Raw genomic sequence first — 24,763 nt, 5'->3', positions numbered from 1 at the left:
TCAACACGCCACTTTCTCAAATTTAATTAAATTTTTGCCAATGTTGAAGACCGCTGTTAATTTAGTTGATAAAAACTGGGATTATGCTTCTTAATAATATTTAAATCACAGCCGGCTAATTTACTTCGACAGGGAATGAGTCTCCATTAGTTAGTTTAAGGAAAATTTTGTAGCAAATATGTGATTGGTTCTTGCATAGGGTTGTCAGATTTCATGCAATCAAACCGGGACCACCCCCCCCAAAATCAGATCTTTGACTTTTCTATAGATACATTTTCAATCGAAGTGATAATATTTAGAATGTCTATAATTGATTTTTTTTTCCTTCTATTTTTACTTACCTCTTATTAGGTTCACACGGTTTTCGTGTTAGTAGTCATTTTTTTTTTTTTTTTTTTATATCTCTTATATAGAAAGTCTGAAATGGCAGTCAGTAATAAAATATTTAGGAGTAACGTTTGATAAAAGAATGAGATGGGCACCTCACATTGAGGCAGCGAAATGCAAGGCGATGCGGGGTATATCCTCAATATATCCAATATTTAATCGCCATAGTTCTTTATCAACGCTAAATAAAATAAAATTATATCGCGCGCTCATATTACCATTATTAACCTATGCTTCACCTGTATGGAATAACGCCTCGAATACTAACCTTTCCAAGCTCCAAGTAATACAAAATAAATCCCTTAAAATAATTTATAATACACCCATATATACTAACCTGAAAAAACTGCATGCTATATATAATATTCCGTTTGTTACAGACATTACTAACAAACTAACCAGTAGATTCTATGAAAGAATCACTAATAACCATACTAACACACTTGTGAAGAGTCTCGGTGATTACAACAAAATGTCTATACCCTTCAGGTATAAACACAGATTACCTAAACACAATCTGCTTTAGGTCATCGACTTTAGATAGTCTTTAATTAATATTATGTATTAGATGTATTATGAACATTTATAAGGATTGTAAATAAGTTTTTGAGCTCTTTTTCCTATTATGCTTTAGATTAACATTAGAATAATATAATACTGTAATTACTAACCAAATTAAATTAAAATTGTAAAATAGAAAATGATCAGTAGATCAGTAGCTATTAAAATAGATATAAGATGTATTGTGAACATAATTTCGTAATAATAAAAAGCATTTAAAAATCAAAAAAATATATCTTATATCTTATCCGATCGTTTTCATACTTTGCCATATTGCTCATTTTGGTCATCAATTTACGTTAATGTATCGTCTGACATTACGTTGGAGATAAAATATCGTATACAATGCATATCAAATATCCAGAATCTCGGGTACGGTGACGTCTATGACGGTGACGGCAAGCTACCATAATCTATCTTCAACCTTTTCGCCTTGAAATGGCGATATCAGATTTTAATTGTTTAAATGCCTATAATTCACTCTATATTTTATAAAATTTGCTCTATAGGTTCTCGTTATCTCTAATATTTAAATATTTATAATTTTAAATCTCATATGTATATATAAATTTCAAATTTGGCGTCTAGCTGCATGTAATGTAATACACGATATATATTGATTTATTAGTGTATGTAAATGAAAAGTGCTACAATTTCAATGAAGAAACCAAAGATAGACTGAACTGCGGTTTGGTGCATCCGCTCTAAAATCGCCAAACAAACGAACGACAGATTAACAGAACGGCAGCTTTAAACGTAATTCTCGATTTCTCGATTGATAAGTTCCGAATCTTGCCTTATTAAACTCGCCTGAAAGATCCAACTCAATTTTAATAATTACCATTTTAATAATTGCATCTGTGCACATCGAAAGGTTACCCGTCATCTGATGTGCAATCTATCATTCGAGAAGACGAGAATTGCATTTAAAGCAGCCGTCCGTTAATCTGTCGTTCAATTCGTCTAGCGATTTTAGAGCGGATGCACCGCTTCCACTGAACTGAGAGGATAAGTGAAAAAATCTAATAAGGTTTTTGGTGCTTTTTCTTCAGCTTTTTATATTCAATATTAGCAAAATAACAGAAATCTTTCTGTTCTGACGGTGTCTATTCCACGTCTGCGTGTGATGAATTATCGATTCAAGATAAATTGATTGATGCCTGATACACATTTTTATTACATACCTCCTTTACGTTTCACATGGCTTTCGTGTCAGTGGTCATTTTTATCTCTAATCCGATCGTTTTCATACTTTGCCATATTGTACATTTTGGTCATCAATACACGTTAATGCATCGTCTGCAATTACGTTGGAGATAAAATATCGTATACAACGCGTTTTAAACACGCGGAAAGCAAATCTCCCTGACGTTTAATAAGCATTCGCCCCGTATCTTCCAACCTGTTCGCCTTGATATGGTGATATAAGATTTTAATTGTTTAAACGCCTATAATTCACTCTATATTTTATGAAATTTGCTCTATTGGTTCTCGTTATCTCTAATATATAAATATTTATAGTTTTAACTCTCATATGTATATATAAATTTCAAATTTGGCGTGTAGCTTCTTGTAGGGTAATACACGATATATATTTATTTATGGCCAAATTTGTCAAATCTGACATTTCACGGCTTAAATGTCAGATTTGACATTTAAATTCTGAAATTTCACGGCTTAAAGTATACCTCTTCACGGAGTTTTATATGCGAGATAAGTATTCAATAATAAGTTATGTTGTATCTAATTGTTAATATGATTTACAATAAGCTTACATACATACATCACATACAATTATTTGACTCCCTTCTACACGTAGTTCTCCAGAAAGTGTAAGATAGAGACAAATAGTTCATTGCTGCAGTGTTTACCAGACTTTCTGGTCCAGACATCGACTTTTTGTGTATAGTTTATGTTAATTCTGAGTTAAAAACTTCTGTTGGAACTTAAAAAGTAGTACACTGGGACATTTGGGCATCCCGAGAGATTTGTTCGGGACACCGGGACACTGGACTTAAAACTGGTGACAATAGACAGTTAGTCGACGGACGCTTGGCTAAACGGACATTAGGAATACAGAAATTTGGCCGTATAGACACTTGCAGACATACTGCAGACTGACAAGACATTAGCTTACTTTAATCTGAACTTATCTTCGTATGTCGGTAAAATATCAAAGCCATCTAAAGAGTGAATATGTGATTTTTCAGTAGAAATTTCATAAAACTAATAGAGAGAAGCTTTTAAATAACTTGTAAAGTACGAAATGACTCCTGTTTTCCATCCTTTTCTAAAATTTGCGTACTATTTTTAGATACATATTTAATTAAAAGGACGAAGAAATCGTTTTAAATTACATGAAATTATTTTACTGAAATGTCTTAAATTAAAACGGGATTTTGATTATGTTTCATTTATTCGAATATAATTGTTTGGAAACACGAGAAGACGTGCACGCGACACGTTTCGTTTCATACTGCCTGCTATGTTAGAGAAAATTTCGCAAAACTTGTTCGCTTGACAAGTTTTATAGTACAAAGCTGTAAATGTTTTGTGCAAAAGAGGATTCGTCAAATTCGATAGTTTTCTTAATGTGAAAATTTCAGCTCTTTGAAAGTTCCTTAATGCGAATTGTAAAGCACTCGACAAAGTGCATCGGCACTAATGTGAAAGTCGGTGCGATATTCTTGTTAATGGAACTCAATTTATGAAACGTATATTATATGTAAGTATTATATATATATTTGGAATACTAATTACTTTTTAAAAATAATGAGATGATTTGTTCAAAACACTTCAATAGTTGAACAATGATTATCGTCAATATATTACTTTATTTAATCTATTAATCAACTAAAAACGTACGTGAGAAAGTACTGAAGTGTATATGCGGTGAGAATAAATGAGAGTGAAAAAAGTAACTTTTATAACTATTAGGCTTGTTAGGGGTGGTAGAAAGACGAGCTTGGATCGCTTCAATCTGACATATGATTCCGATGTAAATTTTGATGAATTCTTTAATGCCAATACGAGACAGACAGACAGATAAACAGATATTCAATTGTATATACATATAAATAGATTTTGAAATACATATCTTTGAGCAAATTGGACTTCTACTTCAATACCACTATTCTTCTTAAATCATTGAAACCGCTAATACATGTGCTTCTTCCACTGACACTTTAAAGCTAAAATTTAATCTTTCATTTGGAACAGTTACGTTTCACGCAAGGATCATAGAAAATTTACTCAGAATCTTAAAACAAAATCCCATCCAGACAAACAGACATTCAATCTTATATATGTACATATGTATAGAGATAGAGTGAAAAAAGAAAAATTTATAGGCGTTTAAACAATTAAAATTTGATATAGCGAGAGGGAAATGTGGGAAAGGGAAAAGGGAGAGAGAAGAAAAAAACGATCGGAAAATGTGGATAAATATGGTAACTTTCTAATAGACATCACCGAGAATGATAATAGAGTGTTTTCAAACGTGTCTATTACGTATATTTTTCACCATCGTACTAGCGGATTTGATTTCCACATATATTTATGACCAAACCGAGCAAAATGGCAAAGTTTGAAAACGATCGGATAAGAACCCAAATTTGGTCAGACGAAGAAATCGAAATCGAGCTAATAAGAGGCTAGTAAAAAATAAGTTCAATTGTAAAAAGCTAGATGACGGCGAAAAGGGATATTCACCAAGAAAACGCTGAAGCTATCGCAGTAGGCGAACAATGTGACCGAACATTTTGGGCGATTAACGTCAGGCACACCTTTGTGGGAGAATTTTCAAACTCGTCTAATACGATATTTTTCACCATCGTAATGGCGGATGATAGCTTTACTTATATTGATGACCAAAATGATCAATATGGCAAAGTATGAAAACGATCGGATAAGAGGCAAATTTTTTTCTTAATAGTAATCGTAACTGAAACATAAAAGAGGTATGTAATTAAATAGGCTGAAAAAATGGAGGTAATCTTATAGCAAGCGGAAGAGTATGATTTTAAAAGTGGTTTATTTGGATTAACTCTCCAACTGGACTGTATGTATATTTGTTATACAATTTATTTTCACATACATATGTATATACAAATATACCAGGAAGGCTTAACAGGTAAACCCCAAATGCGCCTTCCTGGTCCACATAATTATTACATAGATACATGTACATCTAAACAATATCTGACATATATGGTCAGATATTACAATCATCGTATTAATACGATAAATAACAATGAAAAGCTTTCATGTAACAATACGAAATTTTATATTCGATAAACAACCACAGAGACATCTATGGTGAGCAATATGGCGAAACCTAAGATATAACAATAACTAAAGGTTCGCAACAGAAAATTGGGAAGGAAACGCCAATTTTTACAAGAATCGTTTCAATGAAAATCAGAAAAATTGGCAAATTCTGATAAGAAACGATCGACCTCGACAAACCAAGGTCTGGCCAACAGCGAGACTTAGCGGGAATCGAACTCGTAACGTCAAGTACGAGATAATTCAACATTCACCACTAGACCACACTGCTGGTTAATGATAATGATGTTGTAATAAAAAAAAGTTTTTTAAAAACATACATTTTCTAAAATTTGTATATAAAATTATTATTTTGAATAAAAATACCAATAATTTTATTTTACCACCGCCATCTATGTTTAAAACTGGATAGACGTCAGTCACTTTTCAGAAATTCAAATTTTAACCGCGTCTAATGGTGCGTACGCACCAAGCCAACGAACGGCCCACAGGCCAACTTTTAAAACCAGTACCGTACAAAATATCGAAATAAAAATTAAATTTAAAAATTGATATTAAATATCAAAATCAAAACTATTATTATTATATTAAAATTAAATTCAAATATCAAAATAAAATTATAATCATTATATTAAAATTAAAATAAAATATTGAAAGTTAAAACAGAACATGCACAATTTAAATAAATTTTCGAGATTGACCTAAAGTTAGATCATCAAAAACCACATACAGGTAATCCTCGACTTAAAATGTTTTGACTTACGAAGATACGCACTAAGATCGAAAAAAAATCAAAGAATTATTATTTTTACTTCATCGTAAAGCACAGTTACTGAGAATATATCATGTATTAGTATGGGTGATCCAAGGACAGTTGCCGATCCTTTTTATCAAACGGATTTTTTTATTCTTCAATTGTTTCTCTCGTTGAAATAAATCAAATAATTAAATCATATCAGAGGTAAAATTTATCGGATAATGTGTGATTATTAATTTTATTTCGACGAAGGAAAAAAAAAACCCTTTGGCAAAACACCGACCGCAGTTTTTTGTCGTTTTTTTTTTAATACATCGACGGCCAAAATTCAGTAAAATATTGTGACGACTTTTAAGAAATAATAACAAAAATATTTTTTTTCGCTCATAAGCAGAGAAATTATAATATTTCTCTGGTTTTAAATGCGTATCGTCGTAATTCAAAACATTGTTGTAATTTAAAACATCAACGATGATCTAATTTTAGCTCAATCTCGCTCTTTAGCTTAATTTTGATATTTAATATCAATTTTTTAAATTTTTTTTATTTTTATTTTTATTTTACATATATACCAGGAAGGCCTTACAGGTAAATCCCAATGCGCCTTCCTGACCAATTACAAATACAAATGCAGCATTTTTTTATTATAAGTCGTTGAATTGCGAGACACTGAAAAAACTCGCAAATTAACGAGACATCTATGAATTGTACATAAATTTTTATTGTACATCCATCAAATTTCAAATAGTGGTGACATAGTAGGTAGGAAGGACTTTTAGCCAATTTTTTTTTTCCGGGAACCGTTTCAACAATGAAATCAGAGAAAATTGGCAAACTCTGATAGAAAACGATCAACCTGGAGCACAAATCCAGGTCTGACCAACAGCATACTCTGAAAAATTCATTTTTCATTCAGGGATTGAACCCGGCACCATCTTGACGGTAAGCAGAAGCTTAACGTCCGAGCTATGCTGCTGGCTAATTTTTATTTCAATATTTTGTACGCTACTGGTTTTATCCTGATCAAAACCGTCGTTGGTTTAGTCCGTAGGCACCATTACACGGTATTTTTGCACCATCGTAATGGCAAAGGATCCATTTACTTATATCGATGACCGAAATGAGTAATATGGCAAAGTATGAAAACAATCGGATAAGAGGCAATTTTTTTCCTGAATTGTAATCGTAAGTGAAACGTAAGGGAGGTATGTAGTAAACATAACATAATACTAAATGTAATTTTATTCAAAAAATTAAATAATGTCTATGCGAATCGCACATACTCATACATTCCTTCAACAACACACACTCCTCCAAGTGTTTACGCGCATCTAAATAATAACTCATTGTTTGGATAGGCAGCGAGGTTGAGCTTAATCTCCGGCAGTCTCATACCCCACTCAATAATTCAACGGTTAAAAAAATGAATTTTTCAGCATCTCGCCCACCGCTCCCTACATCTCCATATATACATATGTACACAAATTCACATTCACCAGGCTGTGAAAACAATTTTATGGCCGATTCCCAGCCAGCGGTCGCCCAATCTGGCCGGGGAGCGGTCTTGAGGCGATCGTAAACTTGCAACTTTAGTGTCGGCCCGTTTGAATATTCAAATGCGTTACTCCGGTTTAACAGCCCTGATGGATTAGCGCTACTTCCTGGGTAGACCATCTTCAACGCTAAACACTTCTTGCAGGTGCGATGACCGTCTGTTAGGCCACTGCGTGACGAGGGTCGGTTCAGATTTTCCCCTGATGAATTTACGAGCGAGCCTGTGGTTTATGAGATTTTTTTTGTGATTTATTTACATCGAACGCGTGTTGGTTTGTCTTTCGAAACGGTAGAAACCATATTTTATTTAAATCCAGATCTGACCACTTTTTCACATTTTTTCTTATTTGCATGGGGTAAATCTGTGGCAAATGTACCTACTATATGTATTGTTATGTACCTCGCTTATCAATGTAGTTCCCACAATAATCAAATTCACTTTCTCATATTCATATACGTGAGTAACAAGTCCATTAAAATTCCTGTAAAAGGATAGTCAGATAAAACAGGAATGCCGGACTTTGCCCTACCCAAAAGATAAAAATCATTTTTATAGATCACGATTCGATCACATAAGTAAGTCATCACCATCGAGAGTGGTAGTCATTAATATCAACCTCGCAAGTGACGGTCAGCACAGCAGCAGTACAAAGTGAACCAAAGTTAATTAGTGAAACAAAGTTCGACGTATCTCATTTTAAATTCATTATCGTTCCATAATTAAATGTGTAGTTTTAGAATATGTCTACCAATAATAAAAGTGGAAGGCTTTTATGATAATAAGGAAATCTTGTTTTGTTAACCAAGTAAATTCAAAAATATATAAACTGCGTTTTGGAACATGTCAGTATGTACATATTGTTACGTACGCCGCGGATTAAGCGAATAGAATCCTATAGACTATGTGACCGTTCAAGGGTTATCTGTTAACGGATTAACTAAGTGCTTGCACTTAGACCAACGGATATCTGTTATCGGATTAACTAAGTGCTTGCACTTACTTCCAGGATTATATCTGGACTCTAAGTGCATTTAGGCTAAACAATGACCGTTATTAGTTCTTTCTCAGAATCGGTACGGGGAGACCCAATGTCGTGGAAATACATATCCGAATATGTGACTATACAACAGGTAAACAGATTAGACGTCCTGAGAGATCTACCCTTTATAAGGCGGTACGTAGGCGATATCATGTCATTCTGGACTGAGCACTGCCAGTGCGTTTATCCCCTTAATCATCAATAAATGCTGTGAAACGACTGTTGGTCTTTTACTTGAATCCTCAACCCACCCCTACGCAACAATATATATGAGACGATGCGGTGCAAACGATCGACAAGCGCCAGACAGACTGAACCACAGATTAACGACATGTGTACTTAATTAACGACATGCGTGCGCACTGCTCGCACTTATAGTAAGCGAGTTTTACCCGTCCCGACATACCTACCCTGTATACGTTCTGTGCTTCTGATACTTTAGTCCCTAATTTTGCCTTACTAAACTCGCCAGAAAGATCCAACTCAATTTTAATAATTACCATTTTAATAATTGCATCTGTGCACATGGAAAGGTTACTCGTCATCTGATGTGCAATCTATCATTCGTGAAGTCGAGAATTGCGTTTAAAGCAGCCATCCAGTTAATCTGTGGTTCAATCTGTCTGGCGCTTGTCGATCGTTTGCACCAAACCCATATGAAAAATTTGCACATATGTATATCTATGTTACACTTACCAAGTTTTCATGACTAGCAGCGTGGACTAGTGGTTAGCATATTTTGCTTTCGAGCGGAGTGGTCACGGTTCGATTCCCACTTGTAGCTGTTGGCCAGACGATGGAGTCACATTAATATATTCAAGATCTGGATAGCAACACCGGGCCAACAATTGTACCAATGACCCCTCAGTTGAAAGCATTATACGCTAACCACTGAGCTATGTTGTGATATATGTATATACCTACATACATAGAGAAAATTCAGATTTTAAAATAATTATTCAAATGTAAGGTACATTTGCCCCAAACAGCAAACATTTTTATATAGTTACATAAGTTATTATAATAAATGCCATTTTAAATTTATTCTGAGGAATTTTAAAATCTCACATTTTTTATTATTGCTCTTAAATATAAAAATAATAAAAAAGCGGTTCGTTTTCATAAGGTTTGCTATACATATATGTAAGTAGTTATTGAGTGACGAAATTGGCTTGACTAAACCCTTTTTACTTTCTCTAGAAAATGTAGTATATTTCCCTGGACATTTCACTGTGACAGATGATAAAAATGTTTGTCAAAAGCAGTGGTTCTTAAATTTTACAATCGGTAAGATTGAAAGGACGCTACGGATATGCCACTTAGAATCCTAGCAAGCTATGAATTTAAATAAAAATTTAAAGTTTTTTTTTCATACATTTTTACTGGCTTTTATTATATGAATCAAAAATAATATGTATACTAGTTGATTAACATAAAACATTAACATAATTAAATATATTACTTCATATAAAGATATAATATGTGTACTGGAGGAACAATGTATGTAATTAAAAATATTACTAAAAATTTGGGTCGCCTTAATATCATATCTTCTTTCGGCGACCCAAGGTTTTAATTAATATATTTAATTATACTAATCCTTTCCGTTAATTATCTAGTATACATATATACATATGTATGTAGTTATTGAGTCACTAAATTGGCATGACCATCCCTTTTTGATTTCCTTACAAATTGTAATATATTTCCCTGAACATTTCACTATGACAGATGATAAAAATGTTTGTCAAAAGTAGTGGTTCTTAAATTTTTACAATCGGTCGGCGTTTTTCAGAGTTGAAAGGACGCTACGGATTTGCCACTAAGAATCCTTGCAAGCTATGAATTTTAATAAATTTTTTTTAAGTTTTTTTTATAAATTAAGTTTTTCTTCATACATTTTTGCAGGCAGATCTTTTCAAGGAAAAACTAAACGAAAATTTCTTGTAAAAAAATGTCAATTCCTGATAAAATATGTATAAGCATGAAAGTCTTCCTCACAAATTAATGACTGAATTTTTTTAAAATAAGCACGTTACATCAAAAATACTTCAATAATAAATATCAACACTGGCGAAATAATGAAATAGTATTTACCTAGTATTCCTAGTCTGTAGTTGACCGTGACGACGACAAGTCCTCCATAGCTGGCAAGTACAGAACCGTCATAAGGATTACCCGAACTCCACTCGTAGCTTTCCCCATGGATGAACACCATAACTGGATACCGGGTGTGGGTGTCTCGAGCGCCAACTGAAATTGAATTAAATATTACGAAAATTATTACCGAACGACTGAAACGGAATATGCTCGAGGAATTATACAGAGTGAATACTTCGAAGGACACTTGGCATTATGCGCATTGCTAAAGAGTGATCTAAAAATATTTGATGAGTTAATATCGAAAATCATCGCTATAACAAGACTACAGCATACCAACCATTACAACTACGTGAATTTATTTAATTTTTACGTAGATTTTTTATTTAATTTTTTAAATAGATACATACATATATACCAAAAAGGCTTCCTGGATAATTAATAAGAAACAATGCAGCATTTTATTATTACATAAATCACTGTAATTCCAGAAGCTAAAGAACACGAAATAACAATTAATTTAATTAATTAATACATAATTGATCCATTGAGACATCTATGGATTTAGATTTTGTACATATTTTTTAAAAATTATACACAACAATAAATACATAAGATTTGTGACAACAGGAAAGATAATTTTTTGCCAATTTTGAGGAACCGTTTCAACGATGATCAGATAAAATTGGCAAACTCTGATAAGAAACGATCGATTTGGAGTCACAAATACCCCCAAATCTAACCAGCAGTATAACGGATCAAACCAACTGATCACATGGTGCTAAACATACACGCTACTACTAAGCCACACTACTGGCAATATATATACCAGATATATATCAGGAAGGTCTATATAGGAAGGTATATATCTATATACTAGATATACCAGGAAGGTCTAACAGGTAAACAAACATAGCAGCATTTTTTTATTACAATATAAATCGCTGTATCTCGAAAGGTGAAGAACACGAAATTAATTAATCAATTAATTAATCCATAGAGACATCTATGGATTTAGCCTTGTACATAATATTTTACATATTGTACATAAATCAAATTCAGATAATTGCCAATTTGGTGCAGGAACCGTTTCAACAATGAAATCAGATTAATTGGCAAACTCTGATGAGAAATAATCGACTTGGAGTCAAATGTTTTGCGAGATATTTCTCGAAATGAAGAAAAGTTTACTTTATTTAATTTTATTTTACATAGATATATAACAGGTAGACCCCAATGCGTCTTCTTAGATAATAAATTACAAACATCGCAGCATATTTATTACATAAATCGCTGTATTACAAGAGGCTGAAGAACAGAGAATTAACAATTAATTAATCCATAGCAAAATCTATGGATTTAGACTTGTACGTAAATATTTACATATTGTACATAAATCAAATTCAGATATTTGTGACATAGCGGGTAGGATGATTATTGCCAATTTGATGGAGGAACCGTTTCAACAATGAATTCAGATAAATTGGCGAGATGTGAATTGGAGTCACAAATATCGAAGTCTGACCAGCAGTATTAATGATCGGAATCGAACCCGGTAACCTCTCGGTGTTAAACATAAACGCCACCACCGAGCCATACTGCTGGCTATGTAGATATACAAAAAAAATGAAAAATGATTCTTGATTTATAACGAGAGCACTCTTCAACTTTGAAAGTAATTACGTCGACGAGCGACGAAAGCAAGTCTTTCGAAAAGTTTTCAAAGAATTTTGTTTCATTTTACTTTTTTTTTTATCCGCTCCCTTCCATTGTTTTTTTGGCAACCGGTCGCTTCTCGGAAGGGTCTTGACCCTAGGGCTGCTGGACACGTACTTTTTTGTTTTCATCACTATTCAATAAACGCCGAAAGTTTCGCAGAAGGGCACCCCCATAATATAATAATAAAAATCACGAGATAAACGTCATTTATGAGGGACGTAGAAAAGGGGAAAAGGGGGAGGGGTGAAAAAACGCCGAAAAATAATTAAAGTGTTTTATTGCAAAAGTTTATCGGTTGGACCTTCCATAAAAAATACGAAACTTGGCCAACAACACCAAACAAATACACAAAGCAAAAGCATTCGTATACTTTTTTTTCGCAGTGAAAATAACGTTAGCAAAAAATTTTGAATGTATTAAAAATCTTTCGTTATTAGGAATGCATATTTCGTAGTATGAACCTTTTCGGAATGTTAAATATTATAATACAATGCATGTGCCATGCATTGGTGGCACGAAAGCTGCAACAATGCAATGCGCCAAGTCACGAACCTCAATAAAAAAAATATTTTATTTCGGTCGGATAATATTATTTTATATAAATTAAATATTTATATATAAATTTGAACAAAATTTTTAAATATGAAAAAGAAAACACTCAGGTGAAATTTGATGTTTGTACATACATATATACATATATGTACCGTTATGTAATACATATGTATACGAGACCGAAGCGAAAAATTCGAATTTTGAACTTAGTGGAAAACTTGCGTCGTATCAAGGTTAAGTTAAATAAAAAAAAATCATTAAGCAATATTCTGTGAACCCAACCAATTAATTTGAATGAAAATTTAAAATTATATGAATTAAAAATAATATGTATACTAGATGATTAATGTAATTAGATATATTACTTCATATAAAGATATAATATGTATATTGGAGGAATAATGTAATTAAAAATAGTACTTGATTCATAATAGTTCCTAATAATATGTATACTAGATGATTACGGAAAGTAATATCATATATTCCTTCTGCTACCCAAGGTTTTAAGTAATAAATTTAAGTACTTTCCTTAATCATCTAGTATATGTACATATCATTAGGAAGACAAAAAATAGCCAGGAAGTTTAAGCATTTTATGAAAAAGGAGGCCAGAAGGACCTTTTTGGACGCCAAACGTCATTTTTTTTAGTTTGCCTCGTTATATTTCATTAAATTCGTGTATTTTTTCAAAATTTGTTTTGTTCAAATTAAAGGTTTATTCCCAAAGAAGCTTATAATGGATTTTATTTTCAAAATAATCACGAAAACATGAAAAAAATGACGATTTTCTGATAAAAACGCTTCTCCCATACAAACATCCATTTCATGTATGACTTTCGGGCAAAACGGTGACTTTGAATTTTCATTACTCAGATAAAATTATTAATAAATGACTCATTTTAACTGAAAAAGATTACTATTAATTTTTAATTTACTTTTTTGAAAATGTAAATTATTCTTAACAAGGAGATATTTGAAAAAAAATCCCCAAACTACACACACACACACACACATATTTTTTCTAGATCATGAAAACGTGATCAGTGATCGATTCTAAGTTTGAATCAGTCAAAATCTCGAGTTGGAATTTTCGCATGATCACAACATTTCATCTATTGTTACTACGTACATTGTAAAAAACAATTTTTTCGAAATGTTTGTCGAGATCGATGAAAATCGATGAAATTGTTTATTTAATCCATCGATGGAAATCCAAAATCAACTTTTATAGCTCGGCCTTACAATAATTCTTGTATAATTCGTAATTCTTTTTAAACTATAATCATATAAGATATGTAATCATATTTAAATAATTGATGAGTATAATGAAGTGTTTTCTACAAGGTCTCCAGCTTCAGGTAGAAAATTCAATCAATCCTACATACAAAGATACATGGAGATTTCCCAACCGCAAGGGTGGTTTTTTTCGTGAAGAAATTTACCATATCTTAAAATTGTGTTAGTGTTAAAAAACCAGTAGTCATTATTGCATACAAATAATGGTCTACAAACATATCATATATATTTTGTCGAGCAGAAATTGTATAGAGTAAACACGCATAGTTGGAAAATGTACGCAAAGGGATAAATGTTTGACCCCCCCCCCCTGCCTAGATGTATCTCGAGGATTTTCCTTCGTCTTGTATAAACATCCATAATATGATCTGTCATATTCATCACCGTGGCCAATTTCGAAACCAGTTTAAGGCACCTGTGCCCTCGCGACAAATCGCTATACCTGGCCCTGTGTACTTTCTGTTACTGTCTCGCTAATGTACTGAAAAGCTCGCCCTACCAAAAATATCCCTCTCTCGTATCCGACCATAAAACACGAGAAATATATCCTTCCCGTTTGTGATTTATATTTGAGTAGCATTCGCTTCTCAATCTGTGAGTAATTTTCAAAAACCAGTACATATTTTATTAGTCAGCAACTACATACAATATATTTTCACTTTTCATTAAACTAAATAATTGTTATAAATATTCTAATAACTAATATATAATTTTAAAAGAGACTTTGCAGATATGTAACATTGGTTGGTTGGTTGGGATCGACACATTCGATTTTTTTTTTTATTCGATTCTTAGGCGCCGATTCGATTTTTTTCGATTCAAAGGATTCAAAGTCCCCGGGAGCGAAGGCGCCGGGGGCGCAGCCGCTGAGGGTGAAGCCTCTGGGGGAGAAAGCTCCGGGGGCGCAGACGCCGGATTCTGGTATACATATAATTTCGAAAGAGACAGTATATATGTTTTTTTGTTTGTGACAGTCAATTTAAAATAGCGTTGTAAAAAAAAGTTTTTTAAAAACAAACCTCTTTTTATTTAGTTTTGTATATAATATAAAGATATTGTTGCGTAGGGGTGGGTGGAGGATCCAAGTAAAAGGCCAACAGTCGTATCACAGCATTTATTGATGATTAAGGAGATACACGCACTGACAGTGCTCAGTCCAGAATGACATGATATCGCCTACGTACCGCCTTATAAGGGGTAGATCTCTCAGGACGTCTAATCTGTTTACCTACTGTATAGTCACGTATTCGGATATGTATTCCCACGGTATGAGAAGTGCAATCGTTGTTTAGCTTATCTCCACTTAGCCTGTCGCTAATCCTTGAAACCACTAATACCAGTTGCACGGTATGCACTTAGTTAATCCGTTAACAGATATCCGTTATAGATAATCCTTGAATGGTCACACAGTCTCTGGGATTCTATTCGCTTAATCCGCGGCGTACGTAACAATATATAAATTATTATTTTGATTAAAAATACCAATAATTTTATTTTACTACCGCCATCTATGTATAAAACTAAAAACTACATAGACGTCACCCAGATTTCAAATTTGCAAACTTAAAACGCGTCTTAAACGATATGTTATCTCTATCGTAATGGCGGAAGATTCATTTACTTATATTGATGACCAAGTTGAGGAATATGGCAAAGTTTGAAAACGATCGGATAACAGGCACATTTTTTCCTGAATTGTAATCGTAAATGAAACGTAAAGGAGGTTTGTAAAAACAAATGGGTATTCAAATCAATTTAAATAAAAAAAACTATTCAAATAAATTTAATAAAATGCTTACTATTAGATTAGTCATGTTTAAGCGGTTTATATTACAAATACTGAGCGAAGCCGGGTAAAACCACCAGTATAGTTATAATATTTGAAGTCAAAATTCATACGCTATATAATATAATGTAATAGTTCTAGCAGTACATACATTCTAATATGGGATTACAGAATGTTTCACTGAAGGCAAACTCTTTCCAGCACCTTTATCGTAAGTTCTAATATAATATATGAAATTGTTGTTTATCTTTCTCAAATATTCGCGCAGCCGAGCACAATATTCGAAGGACGGCTCGTGTGCCAAATGCGAATTTTCCGGACCGCTCGGAAAAGCGATGCTCCACGCTCTATAGGACACTCTCGAGCTCGAGGGCAAGCAAAAGGGAAAACGGGCCTATGTGCGAGGAAAATATTAATATTGAAATATCGACGAACGCCCCCGGGGTTGGGTACAGTTTGATATAAGTGTGATGTAAAAGTGACAGCGACGAAGGGATGCCGAGATATTGCAGCTGTTCCTCTCGCATAAAGGAATTTCACGTTTGTCATTATCAAATATTCATCCGTCGATATTTGACGTTCGAGCTTTCGCCTAGATATTATTTTTTGAATTATAATAATACAAGTCGAATCACCCTATGCTCAGATTCATAGGCGATAGAAAAAACAGTGTAAAAAAAACAATTTCAAAAAATGTTGTACTTTACTATCTAAACTAGAGTTTTTCTGGCAAGTGAATGTTCAAAAAATAAATGAAAAAAAGCTATTATTTTTACATACCTCCTTCACGTTTCACTTACGATTACAATTCAGGAAATACATACCTCTTATACAGTTCACATGGTTTTCGTGTAAGTCGTCATTTTTTATCTCTGTTATCTCTTATCCGATCGTTTTCATACTTTGCCATGTTGCTCATTTTGGTCATCAATATACGTTAATGTATCGTCTGCCATTACGTTGGAGATGAAATATCGTATACAATGCGTATCAAATAACCTCAATTTTGGGTACGGTGACGTCTAGCAAGCTACTATAACCTGTTCGCCTTGATATGGCGATATAAGAATTTAATTGTTTAAACGCCTATAATTCACTCTATATTTCATGAAATTTACTCTATATGTTCTCGTTATCTCTAATATGTAAATATTTATAGTTTTAACTCTCATATGTATATATAAATTTCAAATTTGGCGTCTAGCTTCGTGTAATGTAATACACGATATATATTGATTTTTGGCCAAATATGTCAGATCTTACATTTCACTGCTAAAAGTATATCTCTTCACGTTGTTTTATCTGCGAGATAAGTATTCAATAAGAAGTTATGTTGTATATTATTGTTAATATGATTATCAATAAGCTTACATACATTTAGTTTTATACAATAAGCTTACATACATACAATTAGTTCAACAGCTACCCATAACCTCAAATTGCATTGTTTATTTCTCCAAAACAAACTTTCTAACCAATACAAGCTACACATGTACACAGATCAAACAGTGATAGTTTTATTTTTAGTTATCAGCTGATTTAATTTATCTGATGATTGAAAAGTTCATTTCTGTAAATATATAAACTCATTTATGGACAATCATACATTGATAAACTATTCTTCACTCTATGGATTACATTACAACTTTATTTTTAATATGATTACAACTACATTTTTATCATTAAAGCAATCTTAGTATTAATAAACTATTCTAAACTGTAAGGTTCCCGGCATAAATAAATTACAAACATTGCAGCATTTTTTTTATTACATAAGTTGCTGTATTTCGAGAGTCTGAACGACACGAAATTAATAATTATTTAATTATTGAATTTATCCATAGAGACATCTATGGAATTATATTTGTACATACATTTTTACATATTGTACATAAATCAAATTCAGATATTTGTGACATAGCGGTTAGGATGGTTTTTGCCAATTTGATGGAACCGTTTCAACAATAAAATCAGATAAATAGGCAAACTCTGATAGGAAATGAACGACTTGGAGTCACAAATATCCAAGTCTGACCAGCAGCATTAAACTTAGCACGGGAAGAACCCGGTAACCTCTCAGTTCAAAACATAAACGCAATCACTGAACCATATAAATTTAGTTATAAAAAATGGTATGTATATATTAGTCGAATATTTTCATTAGATATTTCCGTCAACATATTTCTTGAAAATTTTCCGAATTACGAACAGTTGACATTTTCCAAAGAAATTCGAATTAATCTTACGGAGACTGGGATCGTTTTCATAAGCGAATAACAGACATAATATATATTGTATATATCAGGGAGTAGATATTTAGTGTCGATTTAGTCTTTAGCGAGCAGATCGGATGGTAGTTCGGTCCGGTTGACACGAGGGCTCCCCTCGCCGCGAAGGGTAACGTTCAGACGCTTTGCAGGGATACGAAATTTGCAAATTTAGCAGCCGGAGGCGTATTATGTAAATTTGTGAAATGATTAATTTGTACGTGACAAGCAAGGGAAGAGGAGACGTTAAGCCCCTAGAGTGAGTGCCGAATTTTTCGACGAAAATGGGGAGGAAATAATGGGGAAAAATGAGTTTAGCAAAAAATTCTTGACGATTATCATTATTCGTTTGATTTTACACTTGTCACGGTAAATTAGATACTGACACAAATCAATCCGCAGCAACGCGATTAAGATAATGCGATAAATTTTTCCATGTTGTTTGTTGCTCACGCTGCCGACTTTAGAATGAAAATTTTATACAATACAGATTCAATTTCAACAACGACATGTGTTCAATTAAATTACATCTAAAATAGTTCACATATTAAATTTTAATATATTTTACTTTTTAGTATTCAAAAACTAATAAAAATAAAGAATGGATACACTGTTCGACAAATGACGACTTTTTTTTTTGGTTCAGAGACGAGATATGACTTTTCTTATAGATCTATGCCCAGTGAACACGAATTTGGTAATAAAAATGTTGATTGGCTTGAGTTTTTTAAATCGCGCGAGTTTTCTATGTCTTGGTGTTGTTCGGTCGATGTCTCAAAATCTGTCAATTCCCTGTTCATTGGAATCTATAGTCGGGTATTTTATCTTTCATTTGTAGTAGAATTCAGCTTTCAAATCTCTCCAAGTAGTCGTCCAGTTCAAATCAAAAGTCAAAAGTACGTATTTTCACTTGGGATTTTTTCCCACTGTTAATACTATTTTATATTGAGTATTTCTATTTAAACATGTTCATTGGGATAGTGTTCTGGCTAAACTATTTTTTGTTTTCGTTTAAAAGGGTAAATTGGTAGTGTGCTGAATTTTGAAATCGGTAAAATTGCGAGCTAAAAACTCGTACTAGTATTTATACGAATCTGAATTTAATTAATAGGGATAATATATAACATTGTCTTTATATGAGAATTAAATAAAATAGTGGTGACATAGTAGGTAGGAGGGTTTTTAGCCAATTTTAATCGGGAACCGTTTTAGAAATCAGATCAAAATCAGTAAAAATCAGAGAAATCGGCAAACTCTGATAGGAAATGATCGACCTCGAGTCACAAATATCCTGGTCTGACCAGCAGCCTTACAGATATACTTGAGGTCAGCTCATGGGATCGAACCCGGCGCCTCTCGGTGTTAGGCAGAAGCTTAACAACCGAGCTATTCTCCTGGGCTAATTATCTCTTATATATATTTTTTTTATTCACTAATAGGTTACCGAATGTGTTTTCAGTGAGTTTTGAGTATCTTCGATATATGTACAAACGGCCAAATCTCCATTTGATGTAATTTCCGTTTACCCAAACGTCCGACGGCCGAGTGCGCATTCGGCCAAAAATCAAAAACTGACCTAATTACATACCTCCTTTGCATTTCACATGGCTTTCGTGTTAGTGGTCATATTTTATATCTCTTATCTCTTATCCGATCGTTTTCATACTTTGCCATATTGCTCATTTTGGTCATCAATATACGTTAATGTATCGTTTGCCATTACGTTGGAGATAAAATATCGTGTACAACGCGTTTTAAAAACGGGGCACGTAGACCTTCTTGACGTTTAACAAGCGTTCGTTCCGAGTCTTCCAACCTCTTCGCCATGAAATGGCCATATCTGATTTTAATTGTTTAAACGTCTATAATTCACTCTATATTTTATAAAATTTGCTCTATAGGTTCTCGTTATCTCTAATATTTAAATATTTATAGTCTAAACTCTCATATGTACATATATATTATATAAATTTCAAATTTGGCGTCTAGCTTCATGTAATGTAATACACGATATATATTGATTTTTGGCCAAATATGTCAGATCTGACATTTCACGGCTAAAAGTATATCTCTTCACGGAGTTTTATCTGTGAGATAAGTATTCAATAAGAAGTTATGTTGTATCTAATTGTTAATATGATTTACAATAAGCTTACATACATTTAGTTTTTTACAATAAGCTTACATACATACATCTCATACAATTATTTTTAGTTATCAGCTGATTTATTTTAAGTTTCAAATTTGCGTTTAAGTTTTATATGCAAACCTTATATCAAATGGTTTGCATATAAAACTTTGTGTCTCCATGATGAATCGCGAGTTTGTTGATGTGCGCCGTGTGAGCCTCGTGTGTCCGTGTCCCGATTCGTACAGGTCATAAGCTTAAATGCTTTGAACGTGATTTCAAAGTGCACGCACACGGTACGTGTCAATTTCATCAAATTATCACTAAAATTTAAAGGCCAGCGATAAAAGCCAAGTTCAGTAGTGTCACACAGTAGTCTAGATTTTATTTTATTACTTATAAATTGAGAGGCAGCCGGGTTTTCGGTCGCGGTCACAGCTGCCACCGCACTCTGAAGTGCCTATCAAAATCCCCATAGGAGCCACGTGATGGATATAAAATAACAATATGCGAGTAACAAATTTTATTCGAAGGCACACACACACACGTCTCGACGAGCGGAAAATTTAATCTAGTGGCGTGTAACCACCGGTTACGAACGATATGCTAAAAAATACAGCCTCCACTTTAATATCAGGAGGTGTCTTCCCCTGTGACAAGACGGGGAAATTTACATAAGGCAATGGGCCTCCAAAATGTAACCGGTGCTTTAGGGTGTAATTTCAAAGATTACGAATACGCAATAGTATTTACACTAACCTTGAAGAGCTCACCTTGTAAATTTAAGGTGAAAAGACTAGACTAACGTTTCTCGGTACCCGACAAAACCACGCACGACAATGCCGTGCCTAAAAAACCGCGCTTGAGAATTCTGTGAATTCGAAAGAGAATTCATGTTTTATATTCCATATTAAATATTAACCAGCAGCGTGGCTTGGTTGTTGCTTTGATATTAAGCACCGAGAGGTTGCCAGGTTCGATTCCATGAGCTTTGATTGATTGAAAAGAATTTATTCCGAGTATAATATTAAACGTTTTGTTCAGACTTGAATATTTATGACTCCAAGTCGGCCGTTTCCTATCGGAGTTTTCCAATTTATTTGATTTCTTCGTTGAAGTGGTTCCTTTTTCAAATTGGCAAAAACCATCCAACACAATTTGTATATCATTTTAAAAATGTATCGTCTATATTATAAAGGGTTTCCCAAAATATGTCCCGCGGAACACCGGTATTCCATGGAACCTGAACTTGAAGGTGTTCCGCGAAAATTTTGCTATGGTTACATTTAAATAACTTCTACATCAAATTAAAAGGCGAGTGAAGGTCAATCTCCAATGATGTTTATGAAGTCAAGAATCTAAGCACATACAGGTGGACAGTTTGAATTGAAAAAGTATTACAATTTAAGGTGGAAGTAATACAATTTTTATAAAAGAGATTCAATTCAATTTTGGATTTCATTAGTTGAATCTAATAATTTTGATTGTTTCCCTACCTTAGATGAATGACTTAAAATTAAAGTAGATGAAAAGCAAGTAGTTTTAAAGTAGATGATTTTCAAAGCTATTAAATGATTTCTGAGCGAGTTTGTCAGAAGGATACCCCAATATGGTAAAACAAGCTATTTTATTGTTTTACTTCCATTTTCTACATCCTATTTATGCGAAACGGAATTTTCTTATTATGCTGAACCGGTAAGAATTAAACACGTAAGAATTGAACTCACCTTTATTGTGCCTGATTACAAGAAGATTTGCGATTCAAAGAATAAAAATCATCAAAATCGTTAAAAGCTTTGTTTAGTATATTTAAAAATATTTATGTACTAGATAAGTGTTTTAATAATATATTTTATTGTATATTTACCCAACTTTAAAAATAAGCTAAGCGTTCCGTTAAAATTTCCGGGTTTGTAAAGTGTCCCATTGCATAAAAAGTTTGGGAAAACCTGGTCTATAACAGTATTTTTTTATGCTTGTATGTTTGTATTGTCATTCTGTTAGTATTCTGTAATGTCACTGTGGCAAAAGTATGTAAATAAATAAATAAATAAAAAATAATCAATTCCTTCTGCAATTCCGCATTTCTTTAGAATGATCGTTTTGTTTCCTTACAATCTAGGAAGAAATTTACGCTTTTTATTTAAGCTTTTGAATCATATAATTGATAGTTCTTATCTATTAAGTAAGATTCTATTCTAATATCCAGTCAAATCTCTCCGTAATTATTTATTTTTTCACATTAATGTTCTACGAACTTTTCGTGTAATTCCTTTTTATATACATAAATGTATATCTTGCTCTTTTTTTTATTAATATTCTTCTTTAAATTGATCCTTTTAGTTGCTCATTTTCTTGCTTTAAATTTCTATTGTTTGATCATTTTTCTTCAGATCTCTCCAAAGCGAGGAGTGTATTAATACAGAAACTATACAATTAATACAAGCATTGTTATATAATACAATGTGAATTCATACAAACATCATCCACAGTGACATCTATGGAGAAATTGTTGTAGCATTTTATTATAGAAATTGGCGATCCTCAAGACGCTGAATAATTTGAGATTTGGAAGAGATTTTGGAAAGAAATGCCAATTTATAGGAACCGTTTCAATGAAAATCAGAAAAATTGGAAAACTCTGAAAGGAAACGATCACCCTAGAACCAAGGTCTGACCAACAGCTGCTAGTGGGAATCGAACCATGACCACTCCACTGGAAAGCATAATAGGTTAACTACTAGTCCACGCTGCTGGTTATATAAAGTACATACAAATGTAAAAATTTGGCCAAATCAAATCCCGTAATGGAACCATGATAAATGTAATTAAAAAAAGATTGGTAGTATTTTTCTTTGCATTTGCGCAGTTGAACACTTGAGCATAGTGTAAATTTATACAAGATTTATTAATTTGATTTGTTAATTTACCTCTAAAAATTTTTTATGGAGAGACCCCTAGAAATCGGTTTTTTAAACTCATCAAATTGAATTTTGATGAATAAAAAAAATCTAATTTACGAAATAAAATTGACAAACATACAAGAATAGTTCATTCAATAGAGATTAATCCATATGATGTGGGAGGAAAATGTAAGCGAAAAGTCGACCATTTTCCGACTCTCGATGCGATTTTTTTTATACTTTCCCTACAGGCGAACGTTAAGCGAGGTAAGGCCGGGGTTATGCGTGTGCAAAAGTACGTGTTCGAATGTACATATATGTATGTATGTTTGAATATATATGTATGTATATATGTACGTATACAGGGGGGGAGGTGGGTAGCGAAACGAAGTGACAAAGTCGATATATATGTAAAGTAGTCGTTGTACCATTCTGCCGTTACCTACAGGCGGCTTTTACACCTATTCCGTTATACTTTATGGAACTTTCGCGGTTATAAATGTGCGAATGAACACATTTTAATATGACGTTAATTCAAAATCATTAAATAAAGCTTAATATATATATGTATGTATGTATATATTAATACTCTATGCAATGTATACATTTTTTTTAAATTTTGTAAGCCGATAGCAGGTTTCCTATAAAGAGTATTTACTTACTTAATTTTTTTGATACTTTATTCTAGAAATCTTTGTGGTGGTATTAAGTGATGAAAAATATGTGAAGTGGAATGTTTGTCTTACTGAAAATATGAAATGGTTGGGAAAAATTGTATTGAAAATGCTCTCAGTCGGTATATGAATGTGTGTGTATTTAAAAACGTATATACATATTAAGCGAATTTTTCCATGTCTGAAAAGTGTGCATATTGTATTTCATACGTGTAATAAAACCGATACAGAATTTAGCGAGAATTTCGCCGTGAAATTTATTTGATACATTTTCCGCAGGAAAGGTTGCGTTGGCAGTGTAGGAGTTTTCGCGTTTTTGAAATAAATTTGAAAAATGAGATGTATGACGGGCTCCATATCTAATCGCTCAAAGGGAAAGCATCATTTTACTAGGGGCACGTTTGGGACGACGACGTTGTAGACGGACGCCCTTCAGCAGGGAGGGGTTGAAACGTACAGAAGGGGGAGGGAATACGAAGAAAATATCGGTGGATTGCGAGGAAAACTCTCGCCTGGGGAGATGAATTGCCGCACGGTGTAAATTCGGTTAGTGGCGAGCGCACCCCCGGGGAAAAGGGGGTGGAAATTCTACTCGCGGAAAAACAGTTTGTTTGCTCGCTACCACCTCCTACTACCCCCCCCCCCCTTTGTACCTCGTGAGAAATGGCTGTTTGCCCCACTATGCTAATTAGTGACGACTGTTTTCCGGAGGGCGTTGATTGACGGAGGTTTCCTCACATAATGACATTACG

At 33.2% G+C, this 24,763-nt stretch overlaps 1 protein-coding gene across 1 annotated transcript in view; it reads right to left on the bottom strand.

The window, feature by feature from the left end:
* Positions 1-24,763, bottom strand: part of Nlg3 (Neuroligin 3) — a 290,179-nt gene that overhangs the window by 95,929 nt on the left and 169,487 nt on the right. Inside the window, exon 2 of the mRNA XM_077436311.1 lies at positions 10,684-10,839. Within this exon, the coding sequence (XP_077292437.1) occupies positions 10,684-10,839 (156 nt within the window). The remainder of the gene's footprint in view (positions 1-10,683; positions 10,840-24,763) is intronic.

Source organism: Arctopsyche grandis, chromosome 1 (assembly GCF_051622035.1).
Source record: "Arctopsyche grandis isolate Sample6627 chromosome 1, ASM5162203v2, whole genome shotgun sequence".
NCBI classification, from domain to species: Eukaryota; Metazoa; Arthropoda; class Insecta; order Trichoptera; family Hydropsychidae; genus Arctopsyche; species Arctopsyche grandis.
This window is presented reverse-complemented; position numbering and strand designations above follow the sequence as displayed.